The following is a 17,567-nucleotide window of genomic DNA, read 5'->3' on the forward strand; positions in this document are numbered from 1 at the left end:
CCAGACTGACAATTTGGGACATTGAATGTCACCTCTCCGGTGGGGAGGGAGCCTGAGATTGTCTAAATTGGAGTCTGTTCTATACCAAATGCAGAAAAAAATGTTTTAAGAAAGCAATTAAGTTCATGTTCCAAAAAATATGATTGTTTGCTTGCAGGACAACAGGAGAGATGAGTCCTCCGTCAGTGAAGATGGTCGCCTGCAGGTTCAAGCTCATTGCATCTCCAACCCACATCCACTGCCACTGTACTTAAGGGAAGTTAAAGACTTTCTTCTGCACCTACATTTGGATCACCTCGATCCATGACAGTCATTCAGGCAGTAATGCCTGGACTGGAAACGAGCCATTCTTAAAATAATACAACATTCCAGCTCATGTGTTGGAATGGAAAACAAATGTGTTGTTTAAATTGGAGACTGCACTTGTGACAGAACAATAAATATTTTATTTTGATTATATAAGTAATGTAAGTACAAAACAAACTGTGGTAGACCTAAACTTATTTTCAGAATAATTACATCTGAGACTTTGTTTCATTGTAAGATTATAACAGTGATGGCAGTATAATTGTTTGTTGTTCAGCAGAACAGTGTCCAGTATGTTGGCTGTTGTACTTTGTTGTGTTTGAAAATAAAAGTTGGGCTCATTTTAACATCATTACAAAAATTGTTGTTAATTATTTTTAATCATATTCAGGTTACCACAAATTGTTTTTTCATTTAGTTGAACTTAACATGTTTGTCAGTAGGTAAACAATTAGTATTGTACAGTCAGAAATATCAAGTTATTGTTACTACTGCAGACTTGCAATGTATAAGTTGTCCTAACAGTCATCTTAAGTAAGCTTTACTTAGTTTTTTTGAGGCAACGAGTTTCCATAATTTTTTTGAGTTCTGGGAACTAACAAGGCTGTACAGTGTACTCAAAATGAGTAAGTTGCCCTAACTTGGTCATCTTACGTAAACTTGATCCAATTTTTTTTGGACGGCTCCCCTGTTGCCTCTCTCAGCGGGGATCAGTCCAGTCTGGGCCTGCTGCAGGCCATGTTGGGTCAGGTGGAGCTGGATTTGGTTGCACTGAGCCCTGATACAGCAGCAACATCTGCACAGAGTCCCAAAAAGCACAGGACACAAAGTCTCACTGGATTTTCTGTGGCCTTGGTCTCTACACTGGGACGTTTGGTGCACATCCTTAAAAAGGTACTGCCGGATATCAAAAAAGGTTTTGTCACACAAGCTTTTGGAAATTATTATTCAAACTAAAGATAATCCATGCAGGCTTTACTCACATAAACAAAAAATAAGAGCGTGTTATCATTGTCACTGCATCTTTTAGCTTATATCCTATAAGATAAGGTTATCTTATCTTATCTTATAGGATATAGGATACACTCATTTCTTATTAAATGTTGGTTTTATTTAAAAAGTCATGTCATTGATGGGGATGCAAGGAGACATGAATTCCAAGTTTCAAATCTTTAGATAGCAGCAAAAGCACATTTTAGAAATGCTTGATCTGTAAAATGTTTGTTACTATTACTGATTTAGCATCACTAATGCTGAAAGTCTCATGTAAATATGCTGAAGCACAGTTCTTATCTTTTTCAGGGGTCTTCACATTTGTAAATAAATAGAATCAGTTTTTAAATTTTAGCGCAGGTTTGCTTTGTTGCAAATATTTGCAGTCTGCTATATGTGTTTAAATCACTGTCTGCCTGTAATGTGTTAGAGGGAAGATGAAGCTCAGAAGGAGGCACAGGAGAAGAGAAAACTGGAGGAGGAGCTGAAAGAGCAGCAGAGGCTCATTGATGCTCTCACTGCTGAAACCATGACTCTGAGAGAGGAGGCTACAGCCCTGCAGGTGGGACTGGGCTTAAGTTATTGTTAGTCCAGCTATGCTGATAAATCATGAGTTGGTGACGATGTGCCTCTCAGGCAGGGTTACAGCAGCGGACGGCAGAGCTGGAGCGGAAGTTGGACACAGTGGTGTTGGCGATGGGAGGGCTCGGACTGCTGAGTGAACACAGTGGCCAAACCCCACACTCTGAGGTTAAAGTTGCAGGTTTGTGCAGTCTGTCTGTGTATATTCTGTCCAGAGGAATTTGGTAAATGGTGAACATGGTTTATATTATATTATACAGGCTGTCAGTCTGCGACGGGTGCTGAGCGAGTACCTGTTTCCTCTGCTGTCCTCCTCTCACCACCTCAACAGCGGGACCACTTTCAGCATGTTCCTGGTAACTTTCTCACTTCCAAAATTATTATCTGATTTCAAATATTCACCCCAGAAATGATTCACCTTGAGGCGGCTAACTTTTGTTTCTCGTTCTTCCACAGCAACTTATCCTGCGCCACCGCACCAGCAGCTTCCTGCTGTCGATCTCCTGCACTCCTATGGGGACCTCCGCGCTCACAGCTCAGACTCTAGTCTCAACAGTCTGCCCCTAGTTCAGCTTCCCTCTGCTTCCTCGCTATCGCTGACCCCTGACCCTCTTCGCTCACAGAGGTCTCCGGGCACAGTGCTAGCTGAGATTGCTCAGCTGAGCAGAGAGACCGATCTTATCAGGGCTCAACTCAGCCAGGCAAAGGGCCTCGGGTCAGGGGTCAGAGAATCGCTCGACAGTGGCAATGAGAGAAGAGGGTTGAGCTGCAGCAGCACCGGGAGAGTAACACCTCAGAGCGCTGCAGAGAGCAGGATGTCTGGGTCCAGCTGTAAAGAGAGGTGTAGCCAGCATGTGTGGACTCCTGAAGAACAACAGCTGACTCAACAGGTGAGATTTAAGGGGTTGTTTGAAGCTCTCTGAGAGGAGCTCACCTTTTAGAAGTGGAGTAGTGGCTGCTCTTATCCTCCCTTCATAGCGTGATGCGACAGGTGTGTCGAGGAATGAACTGCGCTGAGCCTTTAGGTGGCCTACTCTTTCAGATATAGTAATGATTCAAATACAGTGTGTGTCTTGTTTTTTGTTGGGGTTTTTTTTTTTTTTGCTTAGGCAACATCACTCAACACTTTCAGTGCAAACAGTGTGGAGCAACGCCTCCTGGAGCTGAACAGGCAGAGCGCTGCAGCCCGAGGTCGACTACTGGAAATAATCGAGCAACAGAAGCAAAGTGTTTCAGCCAGAGTCTCACCCTCTGTCTCCCCGATCCCAGCTTCTGCCTTCAGCCCGAATCCAGAATCCAGTGGGTAAAAGCAACATGTCGCTGTCTGTCTGGAGCACACATGACAGTTTAAAATCATTACACCTCATCTTTTGCAGCGGAACGCCTGGAGGCATCAGAGCTGCTGCCTGAGCGGGAGCTCCGGTCACACAGTGGTGGCGGTGAGGGTGAGAGGAGGTGAGTATCAGATCGACTCAGAGAGGGATATTATGACAAAGAACAGCAAGGTTCTTTTTCCCATTTCTTTTCCAGCACCTTAAACAGACACAAGGTGATGATGTCAGGAAGAAGAACTGACTGAAGATCACATGATGTAGAGGATTAATTATCTTTGCTGCAGGTTTGCTGGCTCTGATGCATCTTCTTACAGTTTTGGAAGATAAACTAGGGATGGCAAAACACAGGTACACACACGCACAGATATCAGTATTTGATGAAAGGTCTGCCCCTCACAAACTCCTCCCAGCTGACCCAGTTATAATGAGTTTGGTGGTAAAGATGTGTCGATAAAAATTATGAACCAAAATTTTTATCCATATTCTGTTTACATTTAAAAAATATTGCTTATAGCACCATTTAATCTATTTAAAAGCAGTATTTCAAAGCCTGAACTTATTTCAACATGAAATACTATCACATATAGATTGTCTGCAGTCAAAAATCCAGTGTAACCTAAATTTGTTCCAGTATTATTCTTGAAGTGGTTTTAGCTGCGACACAAACAGTAAAGGCTTTAGAGTGAAAGTTGCTTATTTTTCTGGAATTGAAAACTCAGTTTCTATCTTTAGGGTTAAGACTGGAGTAAAGCCGTATCCACGCTGTACTGTTTAATCAGTGCTTCTCTTGGGCACTTTCTATCAGGCCGGTGTGAGAACACTCCTTCCACATCACCACAAACACACAGACTTTGCAACAAAGAAGTTTTGTTGCTCTGCTCCTCCCAAACTCCTCCGATCTGCTCCCAATAACTGAGATGTCATATAAGATGTATAAGGAGTGTACATGAGTTTCAAATGAGTAATAAAAAAAACAAAAGTCAAAGTAGAATGGCTACACCACATGATTTCCCAGAAACCATGTGACTTAAGTTTCACCTTACTGATAAGCTCATTTATACACAGCCTACGATGGATTGAACAGCTGTTTCCAACAAATCTGTACAGCTGTGGACAAAAGTTGTCAGTGACACAAAGTTTGTTTTGCAGTTGTTTTTCTTTTATTTTTTGTTTTTTTGTTTTTTACACCTAGTAAATTAGTTCCCAGAACTTTAAATAAATTATTCAAACTTGTTGCCAAAAAAAACTAAGTAAAGCTCATTTAAGATAACTAAGTTAGGGCAACTTATGATGTTGCAAAGAACAAACATGGGAAATTCAAAAGTTTCAAAACCTTTTTTTTTTTTTTTTTTTTTTTAGCAAATAAATGTTAAAAATTGTTTTAACAGTGGTGCCACCACCAGTACTTTGGTCACAACTGTACTCACTGTAATCAAGTGTTAAAAGGTGCAGTACAGACTCTACTATTACCTGAGTAATTAATAAATCTCACTTTAGAAGACCAAAATCTTTCATAGAAAGATCAGCCATTTTTTCATGTTGAAGATGTTTGGAATAAACATTCTAGGTTCGAGACCATATTGCCATTGTCATATGAATTTACATGTTATTATAATAAGTTAGATAGGAGATAACATTTCAGACATAGATATCAGGTATGCGTACATGAATGTCCATGTTAATTAAATGTACAGAACTGTGTGGAGAAACGAGAGAAAATCCATCCTAACTAAAGTGAGTGAGGGATGTTTCTGTGTTTGCAGGATGGTAAATAAGGTGTGACACTTTGGAACATTTTTATTCAGAAATAAGATACCAGCACCCCACATAGCAAAACTGGTATTGCCCGGATCTGGCCCACACAATGTGCCTACACATGGCCCACATACCGCAAAGAATGATGGCCCTTTGGTGGCCCACACATGGGCCAGCTGCAGACACACTGGTGGTCCTGTGCTGGTCCAGCTTCAGCTCTGGCTCCAGATGTCAGCCTAATGTGTACCTTAATCAAGCCATGTAATAACAACATGTGCCGGAACATAATAGTGCAAAAGGAACATGACGAAATGACAAGACGTGCTTCCTAACTACATTCGTACTCTTGACATGCAAACTGGAGGAGCCAGGGATCGAACCACTAGCCTTCCAATTAGTAGGTGACCTGCTGTACCTCCTGATCTACAGCCAGCCTGTGGTAGATGTGCGTAAACCCTCACTAGGTTATGAATAAAGTGTACACTCACAAACCTGTCAAATCTGCATTTAAAACGTTGGCTACCATAGCAGTATAGTATTGCAACATGGCATTTGGGTCTTCTAACTAAAATAAGAAAATAGGAACATAAATAGTGCCTCATTGCCAGACCTGGCCCACATCTGGTTGACATACACCCGGCCATGACACCAGTCAGTCAGAAGTGACAGCTTGACACCAGATCCGTGCCAGACCTGCATGCAATATGGGACCCTGCATCACAGCTCCCAACATTAATGTGACAGCATATTTAACCTCCTAAGACCTGAACTCTTTCATGGCATGCATTTTTAACTTTTCTTTGCTATTTGGGCTGATTGGGACCTGATGAGTGCAAAAACAAAGAATAACCAGATTTTTGTTAATCTGATTTTTGTTTTGAGACAAATGAGATCCACATAAGAGGACATTTGTTATAAATTTTGATAGAACAGTATAAAGTCCTCGTAAGTGGCTATCAGGCCCTTGTAGAGCAAAATTTAGTATTTTGGTCTAGACAACCCAAAATGTGGCGTCCTAGGAGGATAAATATAGTTTCATATCATATCAAATTGTTACACTAGTACAACTTTAGCATCATTGCTCTTCACAAATAATAATAATAAAACAAATAAAATTTCAATTATTTCCTAAAAAACTGACCTTAAACAAAAAAAAGAAAACAAAAGAGAAATTGTAAAAAAAAAAAAATTAAAACTAAAAACAAGAAGAAAGCTACAGAGGAGTCGAAAGACACCTGTGTGTTTAATTCCTCCACATTGGTGTCACAATAAATGACTCTGTCTCATTTAGAAATTAAAATATTCTCTTCGCAAAACAACTTGTTCCTCCATCATCGCCATCATCTCATCTCTTCTTCCTTGGCACTGCTGCCCTCTTCTGGTTACAGTAGGTCAGTGGTCACTGAGAGGAGCTGTGAGCTGTTAGTCTGCTGACTAAAGATTCGTCTGTGTTAAACCATTAATCACATTCTAAAATAATCAACCATACTTTAAATGCTGTTTAATGTGGCACCTCGTATTGTCCATTATCAACTTTGCACATTAAACTCTGTAGAAGAAGAGTGTGATGTAATGTGAAGTGGGCAATGAAGAGTGTTCTACAGTTCATATCAACCATGTCAATGAAAGTTAAATTCTAAAATAAAAACAAAACAATAAACCATGAATGTATTTTCTACCACTTCTTCTAGGAGCCTAAGCACAGAAGCCCAGCTCCTCACAAATATATAGACCAAATTCAATTCAATTCAATTCAAATTCTTTATTGTCCCACAGGGGGAAATTTGTTTAGTTTAGCAGCAGGCAACAATAAGAGTAAACAAATCAATAATATTTAAATAAGAAGGACAATAATAGTAATAAAGAACAGATGTCTGTACAGAAAACAGGTGTCTGTACTGGTCACCCTACAGAGAAACAAGAAGATAAGGACAAAGATGCAGACTGTTTGCTTCATGTAGCATTCCTATTAATCTTGACCAGCTTTTTATAAACCTCTCTGTCTTTTTTGCCCTCCTATGTTATTGAGCTTCTCTATTGTCATCCTGCCTGGTGATGGACGAGTTCGTGCCTATCTCCTATCTTATTCTGAGCCCATGGATGCAGCCATACCACACAGGACACATGACCAGCACACACTCTGAGTGTGTTTCTATACCCAGTTTACTGAAAAAATGGAAATACCCAACAGTGTGTCTGTATAAAAGTCAGTTCATATCCAACATCTACACCCACTTATACTTGTAAAGCTGCAGAGAGCACAGCACATGCTGAATCTAAATGTAGTTCGTTTCAACGGTCTTTAAGGATATTTAAGGACAAATAAAAGGCCTGGAATGGATTCAAAAGCTCAAAAAATGTTTCAAAAATTAAAGAGATCAACATTTTGATCTTACTCCTCTGTTTTTCACACCAGTACTCCTTACTGGGTAGGTAGATTGGGTCTATGATCATGCTGAATAAATCGATTATTACAATTCAAAAAACGCGGAAAATTGGTAAAACAACAATAGATAAGTAAACAGGACTTCGTATTCCAAAATCATTTTATTTTCATCAGCTTTTTTAATCAATGACGCCTTTTAGCAGCACTTTTTATACATGAAAATTTATGAGATTAATTTAATGAGTGTCTGAGCCTTAAAATGAACCCTCAGCATAAAGATGCAGAGCTTATTATTTTAACATTAATATCAGAAACGTAATTGGTTATTTTAAAAACTGCAAACAATCTTAGTTTTTCGAATATTTCAAAAGCTTCTTTCACCCATCGGCAGCTGTTGTTTGGTCGGGAATGTATTTTGGGCAATGATGAAAGGTTGGAGTGGACATAATGTGCAGATGCTACTGTTTAGACTTTTAGATCCTGGGAAGCTGAGAGGGCGTTTGTGCAACAGCAGACTCATTCTTTTTGTTAAAAGCTCACAATAATCGTTCAAAACTCTCGCGTAAAAGTAAAAAAAGGACTGGCCTTTGGGACAGCTTTTTTTTGGTCATTAAAGGGCGCTGTGGAGCAGCCCGGTGCCTTTTGTTTTCTCAGCTCTTGGACTTGAAGTTCAGTTTTCGTCTCTTCCGCGGTGCGCGCTGTTCGCCTCCAGCAGAAGTCACATGATCCATCCAGATCCGTGTGCTCGGACTGAAATCTGGAAACAGTGGAAGGTAACGCTGGCTGCATTAACTAAAGACTTTTTTTAGGTCAGTAAATGTGAGGTTTTGGTGACACTGCGCGGGTGGGTAAAAACTGTGAGTGATTTGCGAGTTTGCTCGGTGTCAATGGAAAATTGTACTTAGTAGTCAGTATAAGCTTTTAATGATATAAGTTTGCATATGATAGAATACTGTATGTTGACCTTTTGATGACTTAGACTGTTGTCCACTACAAGACTGTTTTATAAATTCTTTCTCACAGCGATAATAGCTGAACAAGCAGGAAGAGGAGAGCTGGATACTTTTATCTGCGCTCTCTAACAAGAAGAAGGGCTGCGTCCTTCTGAATCTCACAACACACACACATACACCTCAACCACTCTTATCTTCACTCCCTACGCACTAACATTCCTCTGCCTATGAATAGACGTATTCACTGTTGTCACCAGTGACTATAAATGCACGAATAAAGAAGTACACTGTGTGACTCTCTTCTGAGACGTTCACCCATGTACATGTGATTGATTATATTGTCTCACTGTGTCTCTGTTTTACTTTGGCAGCCTTCTATTTGGGAGATTTCCCCCGACATTTCTTGGTCCTTCGAGCCGGATGAGACAGCCTATTTAAAGCAGCTCTCACAGAAGGCGCCTCACCAGGTCCCGTCGGTGCGAGAAGCCCACGTTGAAGTCTGCCGGCAGCTCACGCACTAGGTGTGTGATAAAACCCAAGAGCGTGAATTCGGGTCTTGGTCAACGTTTTACAAGCGGTCCGCACCATCGGGGGCTGATCAGGTGCATCTGAAGAAACCAGCGCCAAGGTAAGACAGACTACTTTGAGATAATAAAGGTTTGCGCAAAAACGAAACTTAAAAGAAAATAGACTCGTCCAAGAGAGACTGGAAGCATTAAGCTCGTCTTGAGGACTGGTAGTCAGCTCGCCCGCAGAGGGTTGGAAGCACTAAAATAAAGATTGAGCTCGTCATAAGTGATTGGTAGCTCCCCGAAAGGGTAAAATAGGCCTAGCTCGCCCACAGTGGCTGGAAGCAGTACGCTCGCCTTAAGAGGCTGGTAGCGTGAACGCGCGTTGAAACTGTCTGTCTTTTATTGTCTATTTTTGTGGTGGAATAAGTTGATTTTTACAGCACAATAAGGAGGCTGAACTATTCCACTGATTTGTTTACTGTTGGTCGCTGAAGTACTGGTGAACTGAGAGGAAGGTCGTGTTTTATCACATAAAGTCGACACCGCTTTTGAGAATAGCTCAAAAGTAGAAGGGCGTGTCAGCCACCTCTCTCTGTTCTCGTGCCAGTGAAAGCGCCGCAGGTGTGTGTGTGTATTACTAAGCGCTAAAAGAAGCATAAACTAATAATGGGTAATAAAACAACAAAACTCACTGCTGACGAGCAGTGGTTAGAAAAGAAATGTCCAGGCGCCGGACAAATTAGTGCATGTAGATGGAGAAATCCTAAGAAAACAAAATGCCCGACATGGGAGGGAAAGTGTAGCCCCTCCGCTTTAACAAAACTAAAAGAAACCTTACAGGCAGAAATAAATACTGAAAAAGATCCAAAAAAGAAAATAAAACGGCTCTCAAGAGCTACAATATTTTTAAGGCAATAAAAGAAGGAGAAATGTAGATTTTAAGGAAGAAAGAAGGGACAGGAATGATAGAGATAACCGTTGTTATAACCAGTGTTGGGACTAACGCGTTATTAAGTAACGCGTTACAGTAACTACGTTATTATTGTGGTAACGAGCACGGTAACTAGTTATTATGCCAAAACCAGGAACGCGTTACTCGTTACTGGGATTTAGATAGGCTCGTTACTCGTTACTTTGTGTGGTGGATATCGCGGAGCTTCCACAGATTCAATAACATTAGCAAGTGGTGGAGGCCAGCAGGTGGATGAAGGAAAAGGGAGGCAAGAGGAGAGACCCGAAGCGGCCACCGGTCCGCGTGTCAGGTGAACTGAACTTCAGGTAAGAAGTTATGACCTGCAGTCTATCTGAGTCAGATATAAACCAAGTTTAGGTGGAGTTTATTTTCGGTATGCTGACATTTTCGTACTGCGTGCTAGCTAGCATGACGGAGTTTCTATACAGCTGTGTGGGTGCTATGTTACTGATGTTGAACTTTATTTTGTTCATACGGTTAATTATTAGAGTTGCCAACCGTCCCCTAAAAAACAGAATCGTCTGGTATTCAGAGAAAATATTACGCGTTTCGTACTGAGGTGAAAAGCAACACAGTTTGTCCCGGACTTCAGCTACAATGAAAAAGACACAAAGCTGAAGCTGCACAGCTGCCTCTTCTTCTCTCATTCTCTCCCGTTTCTACTTCAATCACGAAACTGATCAATGATCAGCTGATCGGCTTTTCTCTCTTGTTTATTTATCGCCCACTTTGTGCCAGAAAGAGGAAACCAGCGGATGTCGCGTTAAACAACAGCAGCACGTTTAAGCTTGATCAGCTGTTGTTAGAATTGATTTAATATTAATTTCTAGTATCAGCTGATGTTTGCTGGAGCCACAGCTGTAAAGCTGCTGGTCATGATATCGGTTTGGTTATCTGGTGAGAGGGAAACATGAAGATGAAACCAGGAGATGTCCTTACTGAATCATCAGAGCTGAACAGGTGATGGAGAAACAGGTTTACCTTTTAGGTGACATGAATGAGTTGAAGGGAAGTTATGAGCTGTTTCTGAGAGACAGATAACACCAGGATCGTTTTCTACGTAGCTGACAGCTGGTAACTGTGCAGGGACGGGTCTAGCAAATTTTTGCCAGGGGGCCAGGTAGGGCATTAACAGGGAAAGGGGGGCACAAGGAAATACTTTTCTTTATTATTCTCATTTAAAATGTCTCGCTTTTAAAAAAATAATTATCTGAGTCTTGCAACAAACAATTGATAGATTGATACATATATACCATCAGAACAGTGTACATCACTGTCACAACAGCGTTTGTTTTCATTCAAAGGCTTTATGATTTTTCCTATAATGGTGGGCCGGTCTCTAGTCAAAATGCCCGGGTCAATTTTTTTGTCCCAGTCCAGCTCTGTATGCAGCTCATCTGCAGTCTGGTGTTACCTACATCTTCCTATTCAGAAGGCAGAATTTCCAAGTTCTGAGTACAATCAAAAGCACCACGACTGCAGTTTTGTGTTGGATGTAAAAAGCAGGCTAGAATCATGGCGGCGGTCAACGACGGTCCAGGCGTGGGATTTCTCTCGTGGAAATGTGCACATTATTTTTTCCTTTCTGTTGGTAGGTGGCACAGTGCACTTGTGGCAAGTAAGCAAGCGGCAAAAACTCCAGTGTTAAATTAACACTACAGAGTGTTTATATATGTCCACACTGTTGAGTGTTAAATATAACACTGTTGAGTGTTAAATGAACACTTTTGACAGTGTTGTATTTGTAAAAGTAACCTAGTCAGTTTTCAAGATTTACAATGAATAAAACTGAGCAGTGCTGATTTTCTAACACTGGAATATTTCTAACATTTTGAGTTATTTTCCAGTGTTCAGAAAATCAGCACTGCTCAGTTTTATTCATTGTAAATCTTGAAAACTGACTAGGTTACTTTTACAAATACAACACTGTCAAAAGTGTTCATTTAACACTCAACAGTGTGGACATATATAAACACTCTGTAGTGTTAATTTAACACTGGAGTTTTTGCTGTGATAGAAGACTGGCAATCTTGCTGGGTATCCAGTTACGGAAGCAACACATTAACAAGAGAATTCTGAGTAAAACCAAAGTTACTTTCCCTAGTAACTAGTTACTTTGAAAGTAACGAGTAACTTGAAGTAACTGAGTTACTTTTTTAGAGAAGTAACTAGTAATGTAACTAAGTTACTAATTTAAAGTAACTTACCCAACACTGGTTATAACTGCCGAAAAGAAGGGCATTTTGCAAGAGATTGCAGGAATAGAAGTGAAGACCAGAGTAAGTGACTAGAACGGGAAGGGGAGGGAGAAACTGAAATCTTCAATATAGAACAGTTACTCCTAGGATCTGAGCATAAGCCCACAGTAACCATCCATGTCAACGGTCAACCAGTGACCATGCTTTGTGATACTGGAGCATGCAAAACAGTATTAAACCAAAAGCCCAAAAGCTTAAAGTACTCAAGTGATACCTTGATAGTTAAATCTGCATCAGGGCACACCAGTGTGAAATCATTAACAGAAGGTTTAACAATGAAACATAGTTAGGATGAAGACCATGCCCAGAATGAATAGAATGAAAGAAAATACATAACTCACACAAACACATATTAAATGAAATAGAGAGATGTATAAGGTATATTAAGGTTTTGTCATTGTTCAGCCAAGGAAAGTGTGTGAAAAGGAAAATGTCTCCAGCTTGGGAGGGGGTGAAACTGCAGATCACCCCCATCCCTCGATGGATGCAAAATAAAATATAAATAAAATATTGTAATATACTATTGCTGTTATATAAAAAGATAATAACATTAATAATAACATAATATTAATATGAAGAGGCACCTCAGTCAGTTATGATGTGAGGTGGAAGATTGTTAAAAGTAGTCTGATTCAAGCTTAAGGTTTGCTCAAACTCAGTACAATGATATAGGAGATGAAGAAAATAAGGAAATAACTACACTAATCAGGTGCATAGAGACACTTGACCTGCTTGTAAACCTGTCATCTTAGATGAGACTTTGTTAAGATGAAGAGCAAACCTATACTAACAACTAATGAGCCAAACCCTGTATACAACAGCTAAAGCTACAAGATTGAGAAGCTGAATTAAATATGTGGACACTACCAAGCTAATGAGGAGCGGTGACGTGCATGGAGATGCTGGTTTTGCTCACTACAATTGTATAAATAGAGTTTGAATTCATTACTGTGGATGTACAGTGAGTGACCTCTATATATCTTGAAAAGCATGTCTGAAATACTCGTATGAAAGCATATTTTGAGTGATTTTAACTGTGTGAATGCTGTGAGTAGTAGGTTTTGAGTGATTGGGTGTGATTTGTACAAAAATAATAAAACATAAATAATAATAACACTACAAAGGTTCATAGTAGAGTGTGTGAACAAGTGGAAGTTTGAGAGAAAAGGCAGTGTGTGTGATGATTCCTGATGTCTGAAAGAGCTCAATTTAAAAGTGTGTGTGAAATAAAGGTGTATCGTTTTTAGATCAAGGGATTTAGATTGTTTTTAGTAGAATTAAAGAGGGTTTTTAGACTATAAATACAATGAAAGACAGAGTCTGCAGAAACAGGAAATGTGTGCCTGTCGGTGACAGGAAACCGTGTGTGTGTGAGGAGATAGGTTGAATTTAGAACTCAGTGATAAGATGCATGAATTAAACCGTATTGTAATAAATACTTGCAATGAAGAAAGCAGCTTACACTCAATTAATATGAACGCAAAACCTTGATGCCATAGGCAATTTGTTTTTTGTTTTTGTTTGTTTGTTTTGTTGGGTTGAAAAATGAATAAATTTGTGATCATACTTGTGGATCACAGTGACACATAATGATTAGGCATATGATTTACTAATGCAGATGTAATAACTTTATTCTAAAATTCAAGGAGAACAAACAAGAACAACACCTTCAGTTGTGTATTGTTGTTGTTCTCTGTGTAGTGTGCTGAGTTTTGTTTTTTGTTCCTTTTTTTGAAATGTTGCTTGAGTGATGAGCACTGTAACTTCTGAAGTAGCTCTCACCATGCGTCCTTGATGATGATAAGTCCAGAGCCTGCTGAGAGCTGGGTTGTCTGTTTTGTTTTATGTGACAAGGATGAAAAATTAAAACTTAGTTTCTTGTTTTGAAAAAAAAAAAAGAAGAAAAAAAAAAAAGAGAGAGAGGTTTTGTGTTTCTCAGCCAAGAACAACTACAATTTCATTTTCTGTTTTGAGACAGGATAACAATAATAATAATAATAATAATGATAATAAAACAAAGAGTGATGTTTTGTTTAAGTGGTGAAGACAGCTAATACTGCAAAATACCATTTAGTGCATGATCTGCGAGCAATATATGAAATCATCTTATTTATCTTTAAATAAACTCCAATTATGGAGACCGGAAGTCACATGCTTAGGGCACACCCTCAGGTGAAGGCAGAAAGCTACTAAACAAAGAAAAGAAGCCATACAAAATGCGCCACAGCCACAAAACTAAGTATTCACATTCTTTCTGACTCTTTGTGAGCCTGAGTTATGACCTTGGCTCCCTGTTTTTCTGCTTCCACCAAGGGTGGGGGTGACGCTCCCGTAGCATGTGCTCTGTTCTCTTTACTATCACAAAGAAGAAAAAAAAGAGAGAGAGGCCCCTACTCTCTGAATACAATATTCTCTTCATAACTCGGCAGTATGAAATGTCATGAAACAGTGTAACTCACTCACAGTAAATCAGCAGTATAGGATAATACAAACCTATCTAATAAATCTAATGATCTTCAAATTCTTTTAACTAAGAAGTGTGATGCAAACTAAAACTACATACTGATTACACAAGAAGTATGATGTGGCCTACAGCAGTATCATGATTCACTCATTTTGATTACAGGTATAATGTAATATATGACAGCATAATAATCTCACAACTGCTACAAGCACATTTGCCTTTCTTAACACACGCGAGTGAAAGGCAACTGTTAAGAAAATGCCCTTTTGGGTGAGACAGGCCCAGAGGCCCTGCATGCAAGCGTACTAACACACATACATGCAATGAAGAGCAGCTTACACTAGAGCACACACTATATGTGTGCCTCTATATCTCACATTGGTGCTAAAACAGGAAAAAACTTAATAGTTTTGTTATCAACTGCTGAATTTACCCACTACTGACATTTAACTCTCCAGCTTGCAGGACAATAGGTGAAACGTTTGTGAAAACAGAGAAGGAAAAATAAAGACACAGCTGAGAGTCTGGTATGACCAAGCAGTAATCAGACAATAAATTTAGTTGGTAATACAATAAATTGTGAGATGCTTTCTGCTTGATTGATGCAACACAAGTAATTTACTGTATGGAGGAAATTCTCTTTTGTGATAATCTTTTGAACGTGCATTTCTGTTGACCTGTCAACTTAGCGCATTATAAGCTGATATGCAAATTAGTTGATTGATATTAGATTTGAAAAAATAACCGTATTATAAAATAAGTGAATAAGATGTAACAACGGTTGAAATTAGTTTTTTGTTTCTAGTGTGTGGAGAAGGTTTTATCATGGCACACATCTGTTTACATGGGAGGAAACTCCTCATGTGATGCGACATTTAGCAGTTTCACCATTGAAGACGCTGGACTTGACAATGGAACGTGTGATCAACTTTTCTGGATCAACTTCAACGTGACGAACCGGAACACATCCATTCACTTCCCAGTGTTCTTGGACCAAACCCCAGGGAAGAACCACTCCATGTGCTACCGACAAGACAACGGTAACAGACCGCTGGGAAACACCACTAATTGTAATCGGACCGCTGGAAACGGAGAAGGTGCCCCTGTGAACACAGCCAACCCCTCTAATGGCACCTACTGGGTGCAAGGAATGGCCTGGCTGTGTGGACGACGTGCCTATTTCATACTGCCCCCAGGATGGACTGGCATCTGCGCCCCAATCTTCATCTCTGACCACACCTTCAGAATAACTACGGGAAACGCCACGAGGACTCGACGACGAAGAGATGTCTCTGCAGTGCAGCCACAGCAGGGCTGTGCAGAGACGTTTATAGGGGCGGGTGCTCAAAGCTAAAAAGGGGCACATTGAACCAGGCTGAATAACAACAACACACATTCATCAAGAATCTAATATGGGATCACATCATACTATATCACTGTTGTGAGGCAAAGCAAACATAGCCTATGTTTTACCTGATGGGTACAATGTTGCTGTTGAGGGGTTGCTGCTGCTCCTGCTGCTGATAGTGCTGGAGGGCAGCGCTGTGTTGATCTGAGACTGTAGACATTAAAAAGTCCATAGGAGAGATGGTAGCTGATTAAATAAGTGTCATGAGATAATAACAAAATGCAAAGATTGGTGACAGCGCTTGGAACCATAAGGCAACAAAAAACTGAGAAATAAACTAGACTCTGCCTGTGAATCACTCTTTGCCTCTCTTCCTCCTTCCATCCCCTCATCTCATCTATCACTCTCCACTTGCTGTCCATCTGAGAACAAGGCACAACTTGCTATTGCAATAAACTATTCTTTAATTATCTACACTTAACAACTCTTACACTTAATCTATAATAAAATGATGACAGAAAAATGTTATAGAAGCAAAACATTTCAGTTGTGCTTATTATTATTTTTATACTGGAATACCTCTCCAACAACTGGTACATGTGTTAATGTTACCTGTGCTCTTTGTAATCCAGCTGCTGAGGGATCCACTGCCTTTAGTAGCCTCACACAGCTCCTACTGTTTCCTCCTCATGTCCTTACCAGCCATGTCTGGACAATGTTATATTATGAGTAATAATTTAAAAATCCATATACATAAAACACACACAGTGACATTTTAGACCTTCTTCAGAATACTGTATATACTGTGGGCACAAGTTTCCATCATGGTGCTGATCCAGAATCCTTCCCTTATTATTTATTACTAGAGCTACAATAATAAAGCAATGAGGGGAAAAAAGTAATAAATTTGAAATAATGTATTTACGATGATTCCCATTGTTTCACTATCCACTCTGTGCAGGGAGAAAGCTTATTACATTTTTAAACTGTAGAGATACAATACTTTTGCTGCTGTAAAATCAGAATTTTGTCTTATTTAAAATATAAATCTAATATAATCTGTTTCTTAATGTATGTTCTTTAAAATACAGTGTGTTTTTTAAATATTATAATTATAATAATCCATTATTATGTGGACATGCATATTAGATCGTTTTAAGTGAAATATAAGCTCTCCAGAAAGGCAGGAAAAGCCCTGTAACTTACTTTAAAACTAAATATGTTCCCTAAAACGGTGGACAGAGCTACAGACCCATGACAGCCTTACCCAGTGAGCCAGCAGCTATGACCAGCACTACTTGTGCAGTAAAGGACAGGTAATGTTTGTCGCGCTGTTGCACACACAGCACGCTCATTTGTTTCAGTTCGTCAGTTGCCACAAGACAGCTTACCAACGTGTACGTAATAAGCTAATACTCCTGTGTGCTTTAGACTACAGTGTGCGCTGTACACCTGCTTACTGGTTTTGTCGCATCAGTCTGTGTGTCTGAGGTAATTTGTGTTTCTCCTACAGCTCCGGACCGCAAAAAATGCACATGTTCTTTGTGAGCTCGTTCCCGGCTCGTAACCAGTGCGTTCTGCCGTCAAGGGCGATCATTGGTTAATGGTGATCATGTGACTGATGCAAGCCAGATCCTTTTATTTAGCAAAACTGTGATTAATAGTTAAATATTATTGTTGAGGGGCACAGACAGGACTCCGCA

General features: G+C 39.8%; 1 protein-coding gene across 1 annotated transcript; it reads left to right on the forward strand.

Annotated features, from left to right (window-relative positions):
- Positions 1-981: 981 nt before the first annotated feature.
- On the forward strand, positions 982-4,359 carry LOC112842384 (spindle and centriole-associated protein 1; the record flags this gene model as incomplete). The annotated part of the gene is made up of 8 exons (XM_025898763.1): positions 982-1,200; positions 1,730-1,861; positions 1,936-2,062; positions 2,142-2,237; positions 2,338-2,771; positions 2,991-3,180; positions 3,258-3,336; positions 3,412-4,359. Coding segments are annotated over 8 exons (1,326 nt in total), but the record flags the coding sequence as incomplete, so codon positions are not given.
- Positions 4,360-17,567: the final 13,208 nt, after the last annotated feature.

The sequence above is a fragment of the Oreochromis niloticus genome, linkage group LG2, assembly GCF_001858045.2.
Source record: "Oreochromis niloticus isolate F11D_XX linkage group LG2, O_niloticus_UMD_NMBU, whole genome shotgun sequence".
NCBI classification, from domain to species: Eukaryota; Metazoa; Chordata; class Actinopteri; order Cichliformes; family Cichlidae; genus Oreochromis; species Oreochromis niloticus.